Raw genomic sequence first — 15,312 nt, forward strand, 5'->3', positions numbered from 1 at the left:
TTGAACTCTCTTTTCTTTCAATTGTTGGTATTGTCGCTATATCCGAACATCAATCTCACTCCTTAATTTCCTCTCTGAATGGTCAGATACTGCAACGTATGGAAATACTACATCCTTACAATAATACGTAAACGAAACGGCATATCTAAATAATGAACAGAACTAGATTAATTTTATTGCTAATCATATCGCAATATAAGAGAAAGAAAAAGGTCCAACAAGCCTGCAAGTTCTGTTATCACAATAAATATAAATTTTTTTTTCTGTTTTAGCGAGAATTTACGAAAAGCAAAGTCGTACGTAGTGAATACTGATATCCGAGCAATACTGACGATCACTGATTTTCCAATATATGCTTATATGCTAATTATATGCCGCCTGATATAGCCATAAATTTCAACTATCAAACAATTTTATATCCACAATTGTTCCCATAAATGCTCTATTCATGTTTGACATGTTTCGTGTTTTCATAATTGTATGTTAATTGTTGTAGTTCAATGATTTACCCTCCTGATTGTTACTGAATTTTAAAATACGCGAATTTTCGTTTTATGCAGTTCATTATCGGCAAGCTGAACCATTACTGTATATAGAATCTTGAGTCGTGTACAGTCTAACGAGCCAAATCAAACTGAAAACTATCATCAACGAATAATTCTAAAACTAGTTGTGTTGTATTGTTTTACTCTTTATCGATTTCATACTTGCATGGGCACCAAGATTGAACAATTCTGGACCCTGGCTAAATAACCCACATCGATTTAATTTAATGCATGGTCTGTTTTTTCAGATATATATAACAATGAATGAATTGGCGCTAAAACCGTTTTGACGAATCAGTTCTGTTAAAACATCAACGAACGAGCCAAGGTAGCTATAGCTGTGACTGTGCCAATAAATTTCTGTGCAGCAATACGAGTTTGTTCAGAAGAATGATACGTTTTAAAATATGACCAGGCACCGAATGTCGTTTTCGCTGGTAAAGTAGATAAATTTGAGAAATAAACTTGATAATGCCGGTCTGCGGTTTTCGAAGCACTGGATCCAGTGGGCAGCATAAATAAATACAGTATGTTCATAGTATAACACACATGTATTTCTTGAATGACTCTCAGCATAATGCAACTTGTGACGAAAAAGAGACTTCTGACAAATATTCTGGTGCTATTATTTGCTGTTTTCCTTGTTCCGGAGATGTGTTTGATGTATCCTTGTATTCTAAGTAGAAGATCTTGTACAAAAAATTAATAGAAACCCATTTCAAATAACTTTTTAGCGATTAAAAGGTATCAAAATAAAGATTTGTTTTCTAAATTTCCAACTACAGTCCATGTCGATTTGTTACAATGTTATTAATATCTCCATCACAAACGGAATTTTTATTTACCAGGATTATAAGATATTGAAAAAAATTTAAATTTTATTAAAACTTGATATAAATTTACAAACTTCCTTCTAATTCAGTTAAAAGACTTAATTTGTAGTCATAAGCTGCATGAAATTTAAGATTAAATAGATTTTGCTCCAGATCCAGCCCATTTGTAGCAACTCTAGCAAATTTCTTATATACCCGTTTTCGTAATTGAAAGTATTTTGATATTTAATGTTATTTTATAGTTATGTACCGGTTAAGCTCTTACGTAAAAAAGGAATGTCCAAACTAAAAACAATTAAGTGCTTCTAGTCTCATTTGTGAAAATTCTACTTGTATGAGAGTCTATGGATCGTTGCAACCTATTGCAAGAAAACATTTTCAATAAAGGTTTATCCAAACATTTTTATGCATAAGAGGGTATTTTTGTGCCAATATAAAATTGAAACGCTTAAAATAAATAATTTGCTTTTCAGATGCAAAGAAAAAGGTACGTGATTCATGATTGGAATATATACCTCAGAGATGTATTATTGATATTCACTGAATATTCATTCCGTTAACTTGAATTTCAGTCTTGGAAGCTGTGCTAACTTTGCGTTGACAATTTTGCGGAAGTATTGCATGAAGGTCAATGCAGGATCGGGAAACTATCAACTGATGGCTTCGATCGCATTTTATACAATGGAACTTTTCCTTTCTCTTGATTGTTGGTATTCTCGCAGTTTATGAACCCATCTATCGGCCAACCACTAATTTTGGCCACTTTCAATATTTCACCTTCCCGAACATCAATCTCTCGAGTTTCTTTTCTCGCTGAATGGTCAGATATCGTAACGTAAGGAAATACTGCTCCATGAAAGTAATGCATATCGTCCACTGATTGCCATCTGGTAGATGCGTCGTGATGATTAAATGTTAATAGTTCGTAAACGAGACAGCAAATCTGCAAAATTAACAGAAATGAGATTTATTTCATTGAAATATACCATGATGTCCAATCGGGTATTAGGTGTTAGTCTCTGGATTTTTAATGATGGTAGATAAGGAAATGTTTATAATAGAATAAGCAGGCAGTAGATGGCACGTAATGCGAATTTAAATCATTGTGTCCACAGATGCATTTGTTTTCATAAAAAAATCTGTATATTTCTTCTTTGCTTAGAGAAAATATTTTTCAGCTACTTACATTGGAAGACCCCGTACATGCCACAAAATCACATAAAGAAAGTAGATATACATCGGTGACTATTCCCTGAAGAGCATTGAGTCCTCTTTGCATAGTTTCGGTTGGAGTTGTGAGGAAATTGTACGAGGGATATCTTGATAACAGAACGTAAACTAATGATATGTCATGATTTGGTTCGAACGGAGACGATTTTAAGATTGGGCGACTGGAAAACGTCCGGTAGAATAGATTGAAATTATGAGTTTATTTTTTGTTATCATTTGCACAAACAGAGTCGATGTTTGACATACATCAATTTGTCAAAAACTTAACTACCCTACCCTACACAGTGAATTCGTCCTCTGCTAGAATTTTTTCATATTAATTTTATGAAAGTGATATACATACGATAATTCTACACGGAAGACATTTCTTACTTCGTTGTTAATTCCTGATAAACTTTGTCGTCATCGGTTGTCACATATATAGTTCTTTGTTTTATATTTTGTTCGTCGAACCAATTTTCAATAAAAAACATATATTCTTCAATTTCGTGCTCTTTTGCTTCTCTAATCAGTTTGTACCCACGACGAATATGCATTCTGGAAAGAATTTAATTGAAATAAACAAACAGTATGCCATATTAATTTTGTTATCAATATCGGTAAAATTAAAAAAATAATAGTTGTATATTCTATTTTAGTGTTTAAGATTGGAAAATTAGGGCTTTTCATGTAGTTAGTTATTGATCCCCCTACCCGGCTATAGGATTAGTGAATTTTATTTTCTGGGCGGTTCCGTTAAGTTGATTCACAAATTCAGGCCTCATTCTCATCGCATATCCAATGAATTGTGCAATCCACCAGGCAAATGGATCCGCATGATTCTGAATAATATCTTCAGCTATTTCTTCTGGAATTGATATAAAGTCGTATCCAGTTGGGTAAACGGCATCACCATTCACTGTTTGTGAGTTACTCTGACCTGGATACAAATTAAAACTTTAAAAAGAAAAATTCAAGGTATAAAGTTCACAGACAAGAGAGCAATGCTCAAATATATGGACACTAAGGCCAGAACGAAATATTCTCCCCACATTACCCCAAAACCATGTCCTGAACGAAGCTGGATCAATTTCAATTAACGTCTATTGTAGGGTCAAGTGTAATTTCAATACCACGTGTACTTCTAGTCGGCGTGGGGTAACAGTTAACAGTTAACAGCGATAGCAAACTCACTAAAGCAAGCAATTTTGCTTGTTTTGACGTTATTGTGACGTCGCAGTTAGGTAATTTTACGCCGATCAAAATTAACGCTTTTGCTGCCGAGGACCACTATAGTGGCCCGAAAACTGACTCCCTTCCGTGCACAATATCTCGAAGTTCGATGAATCAATTTTAACAATATTAACATCGACAAGATCTGCAAGCAATTTCCTTGATAACTGACAAAATTGTTATTTGAAAATTTTCTAAAAATGAGCAAAATATACCTGAATTGTGGATAACAAGCCCACTCTCTTTGTATCATGCCTTGTAGGCCACAGGCTAAAATTCAGGCTTGTCCATGGGACACATTTTCCTGTCCCATCCCATGGGATTCTCATTGAAATAAAATTCAATAAAAATTGTTAATTTTAGGAAGAGACATGCGACACTTGCGAAGAGACATGCAAAACAACAAAATTTACGGACTTCGTTAACTTTATATTCATAACTATTATATATAGTTGTGTCCATCAGTCTCTTCACGAAGTATATTGTTAATGCAGAATGCTCAAATATATGGACACGAAATCCATAACAAATTGTTTTGTCATCATTTCCTCGAAAATCGTACGGTTTTCCTGTCCCACGTGTCCCATGGGAAAAACAAATGTGTGCTGTTCCATCGAATCCCATATTCCCATCTGTAGAGATATTCATAACCTTCGACCTGTTACGACTTCCGAGGTGACGCCTGCGATTCCTTGCTCTGAACGTTGACGCGTCCAGGCCTGACTTGCAATGTTTCTTGAGGATACAACGCAATATAATGGTGTTTCGTTGCTGGATTCATCGAAATACTGTTTTCAGATGCGTTGTGGTATTTTAGTTTAGATGTACCGTAGGCCTCCATATATGAATACCGGTACCTGAACTGGATGCCATATTGGTCTTCATATCAATAACTTGGATAATATTGATACAGGTACCGTAGCCTGACTCATGAAGCTGTAAAGTATGCTACAAGAAAAGAATTCTTTTTTCAAGTTATAAGGTAAGATTCGATGAGTTTTTATTATTGTTTACAAGCAGTGGTGGGATTCAGTCGGTTCTATAGGAACGTCTCACGAAATTTTATGAAATCAGCGAACCGGTTAGCATTACTGAAAAAAAACATGACTTTTGTAACAGAACCGGTTGAAAAATATGTGATAGAACCAGCTGACAAAAAAGTTGAATCCCACCACTGTTTACAAGTAACAAGAGAGCTATGCTCAAATATATGCCGACGTAGAGTCACATAATTTTGATGACGTCATAGCGAAAAAAAAAAGGTAATAGCCTTCTGGAGAAAATTTTTATCATTAACCACTGAAAATTTCAAAGCAATTGGTCCAGTATTCGAAGAGAAAAGCGACTTTTTAAAAACGTGTCAAAGAACAAGAACAACAACAACAACATAATATTGAAACGATCGTTATGTCCACTACGTGTCCAATAACACTACCAGACTACCGATATGCCTTCGTCGGGTGCGGACGTGTCTGCTTGAAAATACTAGTGAATGCTACGCGTTGTATGTTTCGGTATCTATAATCTGTATCGCGTAATATCAGCATCAGCAAAGCCCATCCACTGCAATTAAAGAAGTTTATGGATAAAAGATTGGATTCAAAGTTAAATGGTGGATGATCTGTTACGGGTATATTGCGAGGTTTCGATCCTTTTATGAATCTAGTCGTGGACTTCGTTTTAGGTCTCAGCTCGAGGCATGGAAGGGTAAACAGGTGAAATACTAGAATTGAAAACTAAACAAAAAGTAATAGCGCCGAAGATAACAACTTGGTTAGTGGAAACAAATGGAATACAAAAATTAGAAACAATCAACATTCTAAATGATGGACAACGAAAACAGAGGATTCGGATAATAAAGACTACTTTGGCATTGCTGTATGGGCTACCCAAGATTCCAATTTTACATACTTGCTTCGCAAAGAACTAAGGAAAAAGTGACACTGACACTGCTTTTATCTAACTCACTAGTTCGCACTTGTTTACGCCAATTTAATAAACACAGCCCGATCATGACCGTTTCGACGTAAACAGTTTTAAATTAGAACATACCGCACCTGCATTTTGTTTTGTAACACAAGTCAGACGCCCGAACGCTGGAACGATAATACGTTCGTGTTTTTATCTTTTTTTTGTAATATGTTTGTGAGTGTAATATCATGGGTGAACAGGCACATGTATTTATACGTGTTTTAAACCCTACTCTTGGTTTTGCCTGTTTTCCCGATTTCCCATTATTCTGTGTGTTTGTTTTATGTGTTCATTATTTGTTATGTGTATGTTTTTTGGGGGAAATCAAAATAAAGATCATTATTTATTATTATTATACCTAGATAAAAAACTGTGCTCACAAACATTCAAGTACCGCCAAAGTTGCTGTACATTGATTGAAATACCAAGCCAACTACTAAAGAATATCTTAAAAAACACTACGAGGACACTAAAGGGGTTTAAACAGACTACTGTGTGGTATACCAAGTTCACAATTACTGACTTCTGAACTAGCATTTCCTTGCCGTGTTTCTACTGGAATTGTTTGGGCAAGGAGTTTGTGATGTCAAAGAAGCTCTTACAAATATTAAAAATACACAAGTTGAATAAATTCCATTGCGATCTTAGCTGGGGATGGCACTTACAACAAGAATGATTACTTATTAATATTACAAGAATGATTACCTTAGGAAAACATTGCAAGTCAGACAGGGTCGCATCAGCGTTCAAAGCAAGAAATCGCAGTCATCACCTCTTTTTGCATCGAGTCGCAACAGGACAAAGGTTATGAATGTCCCTAATGGGACGTTTCCCATGGACAAGCCTGCCAAATTTCATATTCATACATTTTATAAGCAATAATTGCATAAGCGATATGATAAGTACGGGCGCCACATCCAATGACGTTGACCGCGACGCACAGCTGGAGGCCACGGTATCGGCGACACGTTGTAGTTACGCAGTTACAACGTACAATTATCATCGTGACGTAATATAGGTGAGTCAGATACAGGCAAAAAAAGGAGCAAATTTTGCCAACTTTACCGCTTCGTTGCTCAAAAAATTCTAATGCAAACATCATGCGATTTTTTTTGCATTAGATTAGATATCTTGGTTACCCAACTGTCATAACTAATTTATTGTTTTTCATAAAACGGCACTATCAATCGCTTTATTGTTCGTACCAGTTTTTTAGGGAAAATAAAACACATTTATCTTTTAATCAAACCTCATAGAAAACAAATAATCCGATCATTACATAGCTCTGAAAAAACTAAACAACTTTCATATTTCGTTTTTTTTTGTGGCTGTAACTGTTTTAAAAACATTGCCGTTTAAAAACATGACACGCAGCGAATGCGTTTTAAGTGTATGCGCTACACTAGCCGAACCATATATTTCTATAATGTTTCGTCAGACTTCCTCGGTCATACGTAATATTACAGGTATTGATATAATGCTAAATACTTGTATACGTGTGTAATACTTGTATATTGTGTTTCGTCACAATCACTGAGAGGGGGCTAAGAGATGACTCCATCCTTCAGGATCATATTTCCACCCTTTCATATGATGAATCATTGTTCTTTGTTGTTTAAAAGCAGGTAAAAAACATTTGAGTATGGTGTGCAACTCACTGCCAAAATCAGCTTGTTTTACCATACATAAACTGATGCACTGTTGCAATCGTTAGGATTCTAAAGAAAAAAAAAACACTTATATATGCATTTTTAATCGAAAATAATCTTACGCTGTAAACATTAACATGAGTATTTGAAAAAGGGGAAAATTACACAGAATATACCAGCGTCCACAGCATGATAGATTAGGGATAATTATAATTTAATATTGATCTCTGTGGGGAGGGAAGCCTAAAAATTAGCCCAATTTTGAGGCTCAACTTGATGGTTGGTACACGTAGCGTTCAGACTTTGGAACCGCAACAATTTTGGGATGAATATTACATTACCAACGGAATAAAACGAGCCATCCTTGTGTATTATTGTAGTGTCGCCAATTACGTTAGCTGGTCATGTTCTGGTATTGGTTAAGAGATACTTCTGAGGTATAAAGAGCTGAGTGATAATCACAGTTGTTCTCACTACTAAGTATATATATATAGGTACCAATAGTTGCTTGTAACTCTCCGATTGATAATCTAGTTGGTTCAATTATTGAGACAAAGTCATCTTATAGTGAGAAAACTATAATGAAATTTTGGGACTCTCGAAGTATGCGAACCAAGATGGCGGACATCGGAATGTAATATGTGTACTAGGTTAGGGTTAGGCCATAATTTTAGGTATAAATACTACGGGAGACTCTTGGCTAGTCTTCGAACTGATAATAGGACTAAAATAGGGAAAATTGTAAAAAAATTATCGCCTAACCCTAACCTGTTACTCATGTTACGTTCCGATGTCCGCCATCTTGGTTCGCATACTTCGGGAGCACCGAAATTTTAGACTGTACATATTCGTGACCCTGTCCTAACGAAAGTATCTTGAGCGCTAATCTATTTTAGAAGTAATCCATTGTTCTGGCAGAAAGTAATCCATTGTTCTGACAGAAAAATCTGCAAGGCTTAAAGAGGTCACAATGACGAGAAAACTTCTGTTATAATGCGAACTAATTATTTAATTACCTGCAGTTCGTTTATTCTTTTTTGGACGTACATTCGTAACTTATCCATTTTTTCATGGGCAATCATTTCAGAATCTTCAATCAAGTTTTTAAGCTCTTTCTTCAATTTCCTTGGTAAAATAAGTTATATCATGAAAATTGTTTTCAATTATTCTATTTAATCGACACTATTAAACTGTTAGCAATCAAAGTTTCTATTATCCTCCTGTTGAGATAATAAAATGAGATCTTATTCATCACTTGAATCCTAATTGTGTGGAAAAACCTAAGCAAATTTCCTATATGTTGATAATAAACTCACATGTATCCCTCGTTCACAAATTCTTGCATGTCGCTAGAAAGACCTAATCTTTTAATAGCCGATGTTATATTCAACCAGTAATACTTCAGATCAAAAAGGAGATTTGAAAAAATGTAGAACTCAGTTGACTGTGAATAAAATTAGGATTTATTAGGTACAACGAAACGATGTTCTCTAACTTACAAAGATAATGACGATTTTGAATTGACGATATTCAAAATTATATATAGACAAATCACGAAGCTGGTAACTGTACAATTTGTTCGTGGACAGAGTTATTAATTCAAAGTTTGCATATTCGCTTATACCAGTGCCGGATTCATTTTTGGAATTTTGTGTAGGAATTTTGACAGGAACCACATATTTCTAAAATAAGAAGCTGGTGAGTCGAAACAGCAAAGGTGCAACTGTGTCTAAAATTCATTCCTGAATTCTATCGAGAAGACTTTTATTAACGTGCGGAATCATTCGCAGGTGTCGTCGAGTAGTTATGTCGTGCCATTATTTGTCACGCTCAATGCGAAGGCAACCAATACACTCTTGTCAGTTCCATCAATGACGTTGTTTATTGTCATTGGTTCCATAAACCGTAAACGTAGGTAAGTACAAGGAGTATCCCACATGTTCATAGTTGTGTGCATATGTGCGTTTCATTGCTGGACTGCGCATACTATGGTAAAACATAGCTTGATAGCACTGGGGTAGTCAGTGGTTGATTGCCATTATTCTTTTTCTTACTAGCAATCATGTTTTGGCAATCCATTTCAATTCTGGGTCATTTGGATCAATACACAAAAATATAATATTGCATATAAACTACAATCATGACACTCACAATTCTACTGGAATAGTTGAAATTTGTTGTAACTTTATTGTCAAAAAAGTTTCCAATTTCTTCATATCGAATGTCCAAAACACTGTTAAAATGTAGAATATTGATAGCTTTATTTCAAATTTAGTTTTTAGTTTAAATGTTTGTATGGTTGTGAATTTTCTTTCTGGTATTTCGCATTTTAAATAGTATTGACAAGCATCAACTTAGTGATGTGATACAACGGATATATCGAGGTTGCATAATTTCAAACTAATGTACATTTATGGCGTATGTTGACAAAGCCGCAATGTGTGAAATTTTGTTGTGAGGTTTATGTAAAAACAAGCCAAATCATTCACCTGAATATAAACAACCCGTTCACAGGTGTTTGAACCAATTTGAATATTTGAGTATAGTTGAATCGAACAAAAGATCATCAGTGAAACAATTTCGAAAAAATAAAGGATTATCACACAATTAAAGGCGACGCGCGATTAATGTTGTTTAATGTGAAATCGTACTTGAAACCATCCTGAAGTGCCGATGCATCTTTTATTCCATCTTCTGTCGCATTTTTGAATATGATAGAAGAAATTGATTTCCAATATTCGTTAAAATGTGTTCGCATGATTTGCACGGCATTCTTTTTTATATTTCGAATGCTATTGCTTATTTTTTATTGTAATAAAAAATAAATGAATTTTTAAAACAATGGATATTGAAAAGGAGGCAAAATAGAACTCATTATTATGATCATCGCATTGAAAAAATATGAAATTATTAAACTATTTATGGAAAGTATATGGATGTATTAAACAATAAACACCAAATGTAATAAAACACATTTCTAAAACGTTTTTTGAAAATTATGTTCAGTTCAAAAACCTGTAAAATTACAATCTATATATAAGTTTTACAGTTAGAAATGCTGTACAATTGGTCCCATTGCCACCTGTTTTCCCCCAACATTTTTTATATCAATATGCAGTACAAAGTACAGTGCCATATCCATCATTTGGTGGTATTGAGTGCACTTTCTGGTAAGTTTTAGAGACAAACAATATAATTGGAAATATATATGCAATACTATTCATTTGAATCATGATTGTTACTCGATCATGCCATTTTATATTTAAATTTTTTTGTTCTTATTGTGATATGATGAACATACTGAAAATTGGATTTTATAGGACGAGCACAAATGGAAAACTTACCTCTGGGTGTTTAACTTCTCATTTTTCAGTGTTCGAAATTCCAGAAAACCGACAAAATTCTGTAACTTGTCCACATAGTTGACGCTTAAAATTAAAAATAGCATGTTGCATATTTTAAAAATTTATGTGTTTGGAAGTTCTAAAACAATGAATATATCTAACAGTTTAGTCATTTTATGTCGATTGAAATAGAAATTTGTATTTATCTTATAAATTTACCTGTTTCTCGAGAATTTTGTAACATATACTGTAAATAATAAGATAGAAACAAGCAAAAGAAAAACTGCTCTTCCTTTAAAGTTGAATCCAGATACCATATTAAAATAATCTTGTGTCAAATCTATCAAATCATTTAATTAACATTAAATTCTGTAAAAGGCACAAAAAAGAATGAGCGCTAGTTAGCCGGTCAAATGTTTTCAAATCTGATTCTATTTAGTATAACATTACATTATAGTTAACTTTCTTTAAATTTTGAAGAACTATAGAATAAAGTGTGATAAAATACCAATAATGAATTCGAAGAATGAATCAAGTTAATAGATTCACTCAGTTATATTTACTTATTACATAAATTTATGTTTGCAAATTATACCGGATGTATAGTGATCGTTTCTTTTAAAATTTGACCAAATGATCAACACCAGTGAAACATGCGTTAGTACCGTTTGCGCCGTGATTTTAAAGAAAGCAAATAATAACGAGGGAAGAATCTCAGACCTATGTATTAAATGAGGAATAATGTAAATATTATAATGATATTACATAGGTAATTGAAAGAAACGATTATGCAAGGTCATATTTGAAAAACTTCCCAACGTTTTCAATTGTATAAAAAAAAATTGAAAGAAATTATTGATTCCTCCAAAGCTGTGACCCATATGAAATACCCGGTGTGTTACGACTTGGGAACGCTGTAAACGTGAGGGAAATAAATGCTTTTGATCAATGATGAGACTCGTCGCTGCATCGTGAAATTGCCACGTGTTATCCAAGTTGTCATTTTTGTAAATAGAATCAAGCCGTTTTTTTTTAAATTGCTTCGAATTGATGTTGATTCGAATCGATTCGATATTCTGAAACTTACATTTTTAGGCCCAGCAGTATCATAAAAATGCAATAATTCCCTCATATAGCGTCATAAGCAGGGATTCCATCGATCTGGAACCCAAAATAAAGACGACAGGAGAAATTATTGCATTGTGAGCAGAAATAGCTTGCTTTCCTATGCCTGCAGGTTAATGTCACAATTACAGACGTCACAGTGTGCAGTGCACTCAACCTCAAAGCTTCGTTTAACTTTAAATTATTTTCCATACTCATCACGAAAAACACTCTTTAGTTTTCTCATTTTTAAATTTAGGCCAAAATAATCACTAACATGATAAAACTTAATGATCGTTACACTAACAGCGCTTTATGCCTATCTGTGCCTTGCTACTTTGTGTTCCAAATAAGATTGTGGTGCTTTTATGATGCCACAATACAGTTTTGGTGATAAGACAAACAACACAAGGCTTCCTTTATGAAGTCCAAATAAGACAAAATAAGGACACGCAAGCCAAAAATAAGGATGCAAGCCATAATCAAGCCAAAAATAAGAACAACCCTTAGAAATAAGGACGGTATGTGGAATACCTGGTCTTAAGTCTTTTGTCGCAACAGTCTATTTTCTGGTGCACCAGGCTATACGCGTCTACATCTTTACTTTTTTGTAATAGAGCTATGACTAGAAAATGGCTTTAATCCGTAATTATTACAAATTTCTACAAATTTTAGTTTTTAGGTACTCCTGAAGTATGCGCACCAAGATGTCGCACAACCTGAACCCTAACCTGGTTCACAACCTGAGTTCATGTTGTGCGCCATCTTGGTGCGCATACTTCAGGAGGTCCAATTTGGTTAATAATAATTAATTGGTCCAATTAATAAGTTTGCTAAAAGCAGAGTCTCATTTCCCCGTACAGGATTTGTAGATTATCAAACAGAATGAACATAAAGGTTTTGAAGTAATCAAGGCTAACAGTTTGAAAGAATACAGTCTGTCCTAATTTATATATGTATATATATAAAAGGAGCTAAATAGTGTAAAATTAAGGGACTGGTGTAATTTCTATAAGACGGCCAGATAGTTTGATCAAGCAAGTTCTGTACAGTCACGTTAGCACCCAGCCTAAATATTTGGCAGTCACACTTTGTTCAAGATTGTATCATAACTTCAGATATCATTTATAAGTTCAAGCTATAATATACTAATTTATTTTGCTCTAAATTTCAATAAATATTATATAGTTGAGTTACTTGAGAGTTAATTTTGAACGATTTGAAAGTATTAACCTGTTCAGATAAATATGTTTCAAAGTTATTCATGCATTTTAAATAAAAGCATGATTTATAATACACAAATGAATGAAACATAAACCACAATTTCATTGTATATATTTGAGTTCAGATTTGTCACTTCACAATAGCGACTGATGAACAACACAGGGTAATCGGTCAGCAAATGTTATACGCGGCTTGGTCGTGTCATAGACTAATTGGCCACGAACACAGCGTCTTCTGTAACATCCATGACTTCAGTACCAAAAATAAAAATTTAGAGGATGCGCGAGACGGTCAAATCGGAAAATCGGGCATTGTTCAAGAGATCTCGGCGTGACAACGAGACCGCTGTTAATGTTACCCGTTTAAATAAGAAAACCAGGTCACGCCTTGCACATCCCGTGAAACGCTCACAAAAAGTTGTAAGCACAGCGACAAAATCTCTTTGAGTTATTGAGTTGAATAGCTTGTAACTGGCATGAGTTTTGCAATGTATATGCGGTATAATAAAATCTTCTAAATCTTGTAAAGCACTTATTAGAATTTAGCTCGGTGTTTATTCTAATATTATTTTCCAATAATTTAAGACTTCTTGATTCTCATATCTTTTTAATTTAACACATCCACTGATATTGAGAAGGCGAGAATAATCATAGCATCGTTTTATTTTGTGAAACAACTACTGAACCCATTTTTTCATATTCTTGTTTCTGTTTATCGAGTCTAAAAATCCAAATGCGAATCCCATTTTATTTTCGAGATTCCTTTATATTGCTTCCTGATTTTTAAATTACAGGTATTTGGTTAATTCGCACTAATGATGATCGACGTGTTGGCCACCCCTGTTATGGACTAATTGGCCACAAGGTTCAGCGTCTTCTGTAACATTCACGACTTCAATACCAAAAAGAAAAAAATTCAGAGGATGGGCGAGGCCGCCAAATCGGAAAGTCATTGTTAGTTAAATTTGAATAGCTTGTAAACGGCATGAATTCCGCGATGTATATATACACTGTATATTGAAATCCTGTAAAAAACTTATTAAAATTTTGCCCGGTGCTTGTCTAAAATTATTTAACGATAATTTGAGACTTCTTGAGACCTCTATCTTTTAAATTTACTAACCCCGACGATATTGAAAATACGAGAATTACCATAGCATTGTTTTTTCATGAGACAACTGCTGAACCCATTTCTTCCTATTCCTATTTCTGTTTCATAAGTCTAAAAATGCGAGTCCAAATTCTATTTCCTTAAATATGCTTCCTGGTTTTTAAATTATAGGTAATACTTTTCTCGTTTTTGTTCATAAGTACTCTTACTACTAATCAAACAATTATCTGAATAATACTAAGACTTTGATTTACTTGCTCCAATAATGCAAACACACGTTTCAGTAGAATAGACTTCTGCGGTGACAATTATGGATGTCATTATAATCCTTTCCTCAAATTGAAAATATTCAATCCCAGTGACACCCCACATAAAGTTCTTCGCTTTAGAAAATCTTCAAACCATGCGAAATGTAATATTGACTATGTTCGAGATTATAATAAAATTTCATGCTTGAATTGTCCACTTAAAACTGGTCTCTCGCGAATTGAAAAGTTATTTTTAGTTGACGCAGATTTGGAAAAAATATTTTTGTATCACAGATATATTTTGGATTATGAAGAAAGATGCACTCAAAAAATCGGATGATTAAATAAAAGCAATACTTAAACTAAATCCTAGAAAAAATGGAATGTAGACGCCTGACAACACCAATATTATAGTGTTCAGAAATTTGAGAAGAATGATGCAAAATGGTGGATTATTGAAAAAATGTCAAATACAACAGTATAGATCCATAACTTTGAGTTATGTCACTGATTGTCCGGGATCTGTAGAAGTGCTCGTAAAAGAGCTTTGAAGGAAAGCGGAATTGCTAATCGATTCTGCAAAATATTTACTATTATATATTGTAGACCCAATGTCACAACGCTTCTCCAATATTACTGACTGTCTATTGTCTGTGTATGTTTTTGGTGCCAATTTCAATAATTACGAAGATTGTTCGCTGAAGAAACCACAAATTCCTGCTGATAGAAAACTATGCAGCTATTGAAAATATTGTGACTTAGTATAAGCTGTGTATGGGAATTTTATTATATAAAAATATGCAAGCAGAATATGAATCTCTGTTACTTTAATAATTTTTCAT

The 15,312-nt window shown here is 34.0% G+C and overlaps 3 protein-coding genes across 3 annotated transcripts in view; all 3 read right to left on the minus strand.

Moving 5' to 3' along the window:
- The window catches only part of LOC144429907 (alpha-(1,6)-fucosyltransferase-like), a 67,229-nt gene extending 56,212 nt beyond the window's left edge, over positions 1-11,017 (minus strand). Inside the window, exon 1 of the mRNA XM_078118142.1 lies at positions 11,004-11,017. The gene's annotated coding sequence lies outside the window, so the exon portion shown is untranslated. The remainder of the gene's footprint in view (positions 1-11,003) is intronic.
- Positions 1,529-3,620, minus strand: LOC144429978 (alpha-(1,6)-fucosyltransferase-like). Its single transcript, XM_078118234.1, has 4 exons — positions 3,302-3,620; positions 2,981-3,145; positions 2,565-2,697; positions 1,529-2,321 (listed from the first exon to the last, which is right to left on the minus strand). Exons 1-4 carry the CDS (start codon positions 3,376-3,378, stop codon positions 2,007-2,009), a joined length of 690 nt encoding a protein of 229 aa, XP_077974360.1. The 5' UTR covers positions 3,379-3,620; the 3' UTR covers positions 1,529-2,006.
- On the minus strand, positions 7,323-10,198 carry LOC144429764 (uncharacterized). The gene is made up of 5 exons (XM_078117963.1): positions 10,092-10,198; positions 9,592-9,673; positions 8,757-8,884; positions 8,457-8,565; positions 7,323-7,509 (listed from the first exon to the last, which is right to left on the minus strand). The coding sequence occupies exons 1-5, from the start codon at positions 10,196-10,198 to the stop codon at positions 7,468-7,470; spliced, it is 468 nt and encodes a 155-aa protein (XP_077974089.1). The 3' UTR covers positions 7,323-7,467.
- Positions 11,018-15,312: the final 4,295 nt, after the last annotated feature.

Source organism: Styela clava, chromosome 11 (genome assembly GCF_964204865.1).
Source record: "Styela clava chromosome 11, kaStyClav1.hap1.2, whole genome shotgun sequence".
NCBI lineage: Eukaryota > Metazoa > Chordata > Ascidiacea > Stolidobranchia > Styelidae > Styela > Styela clava.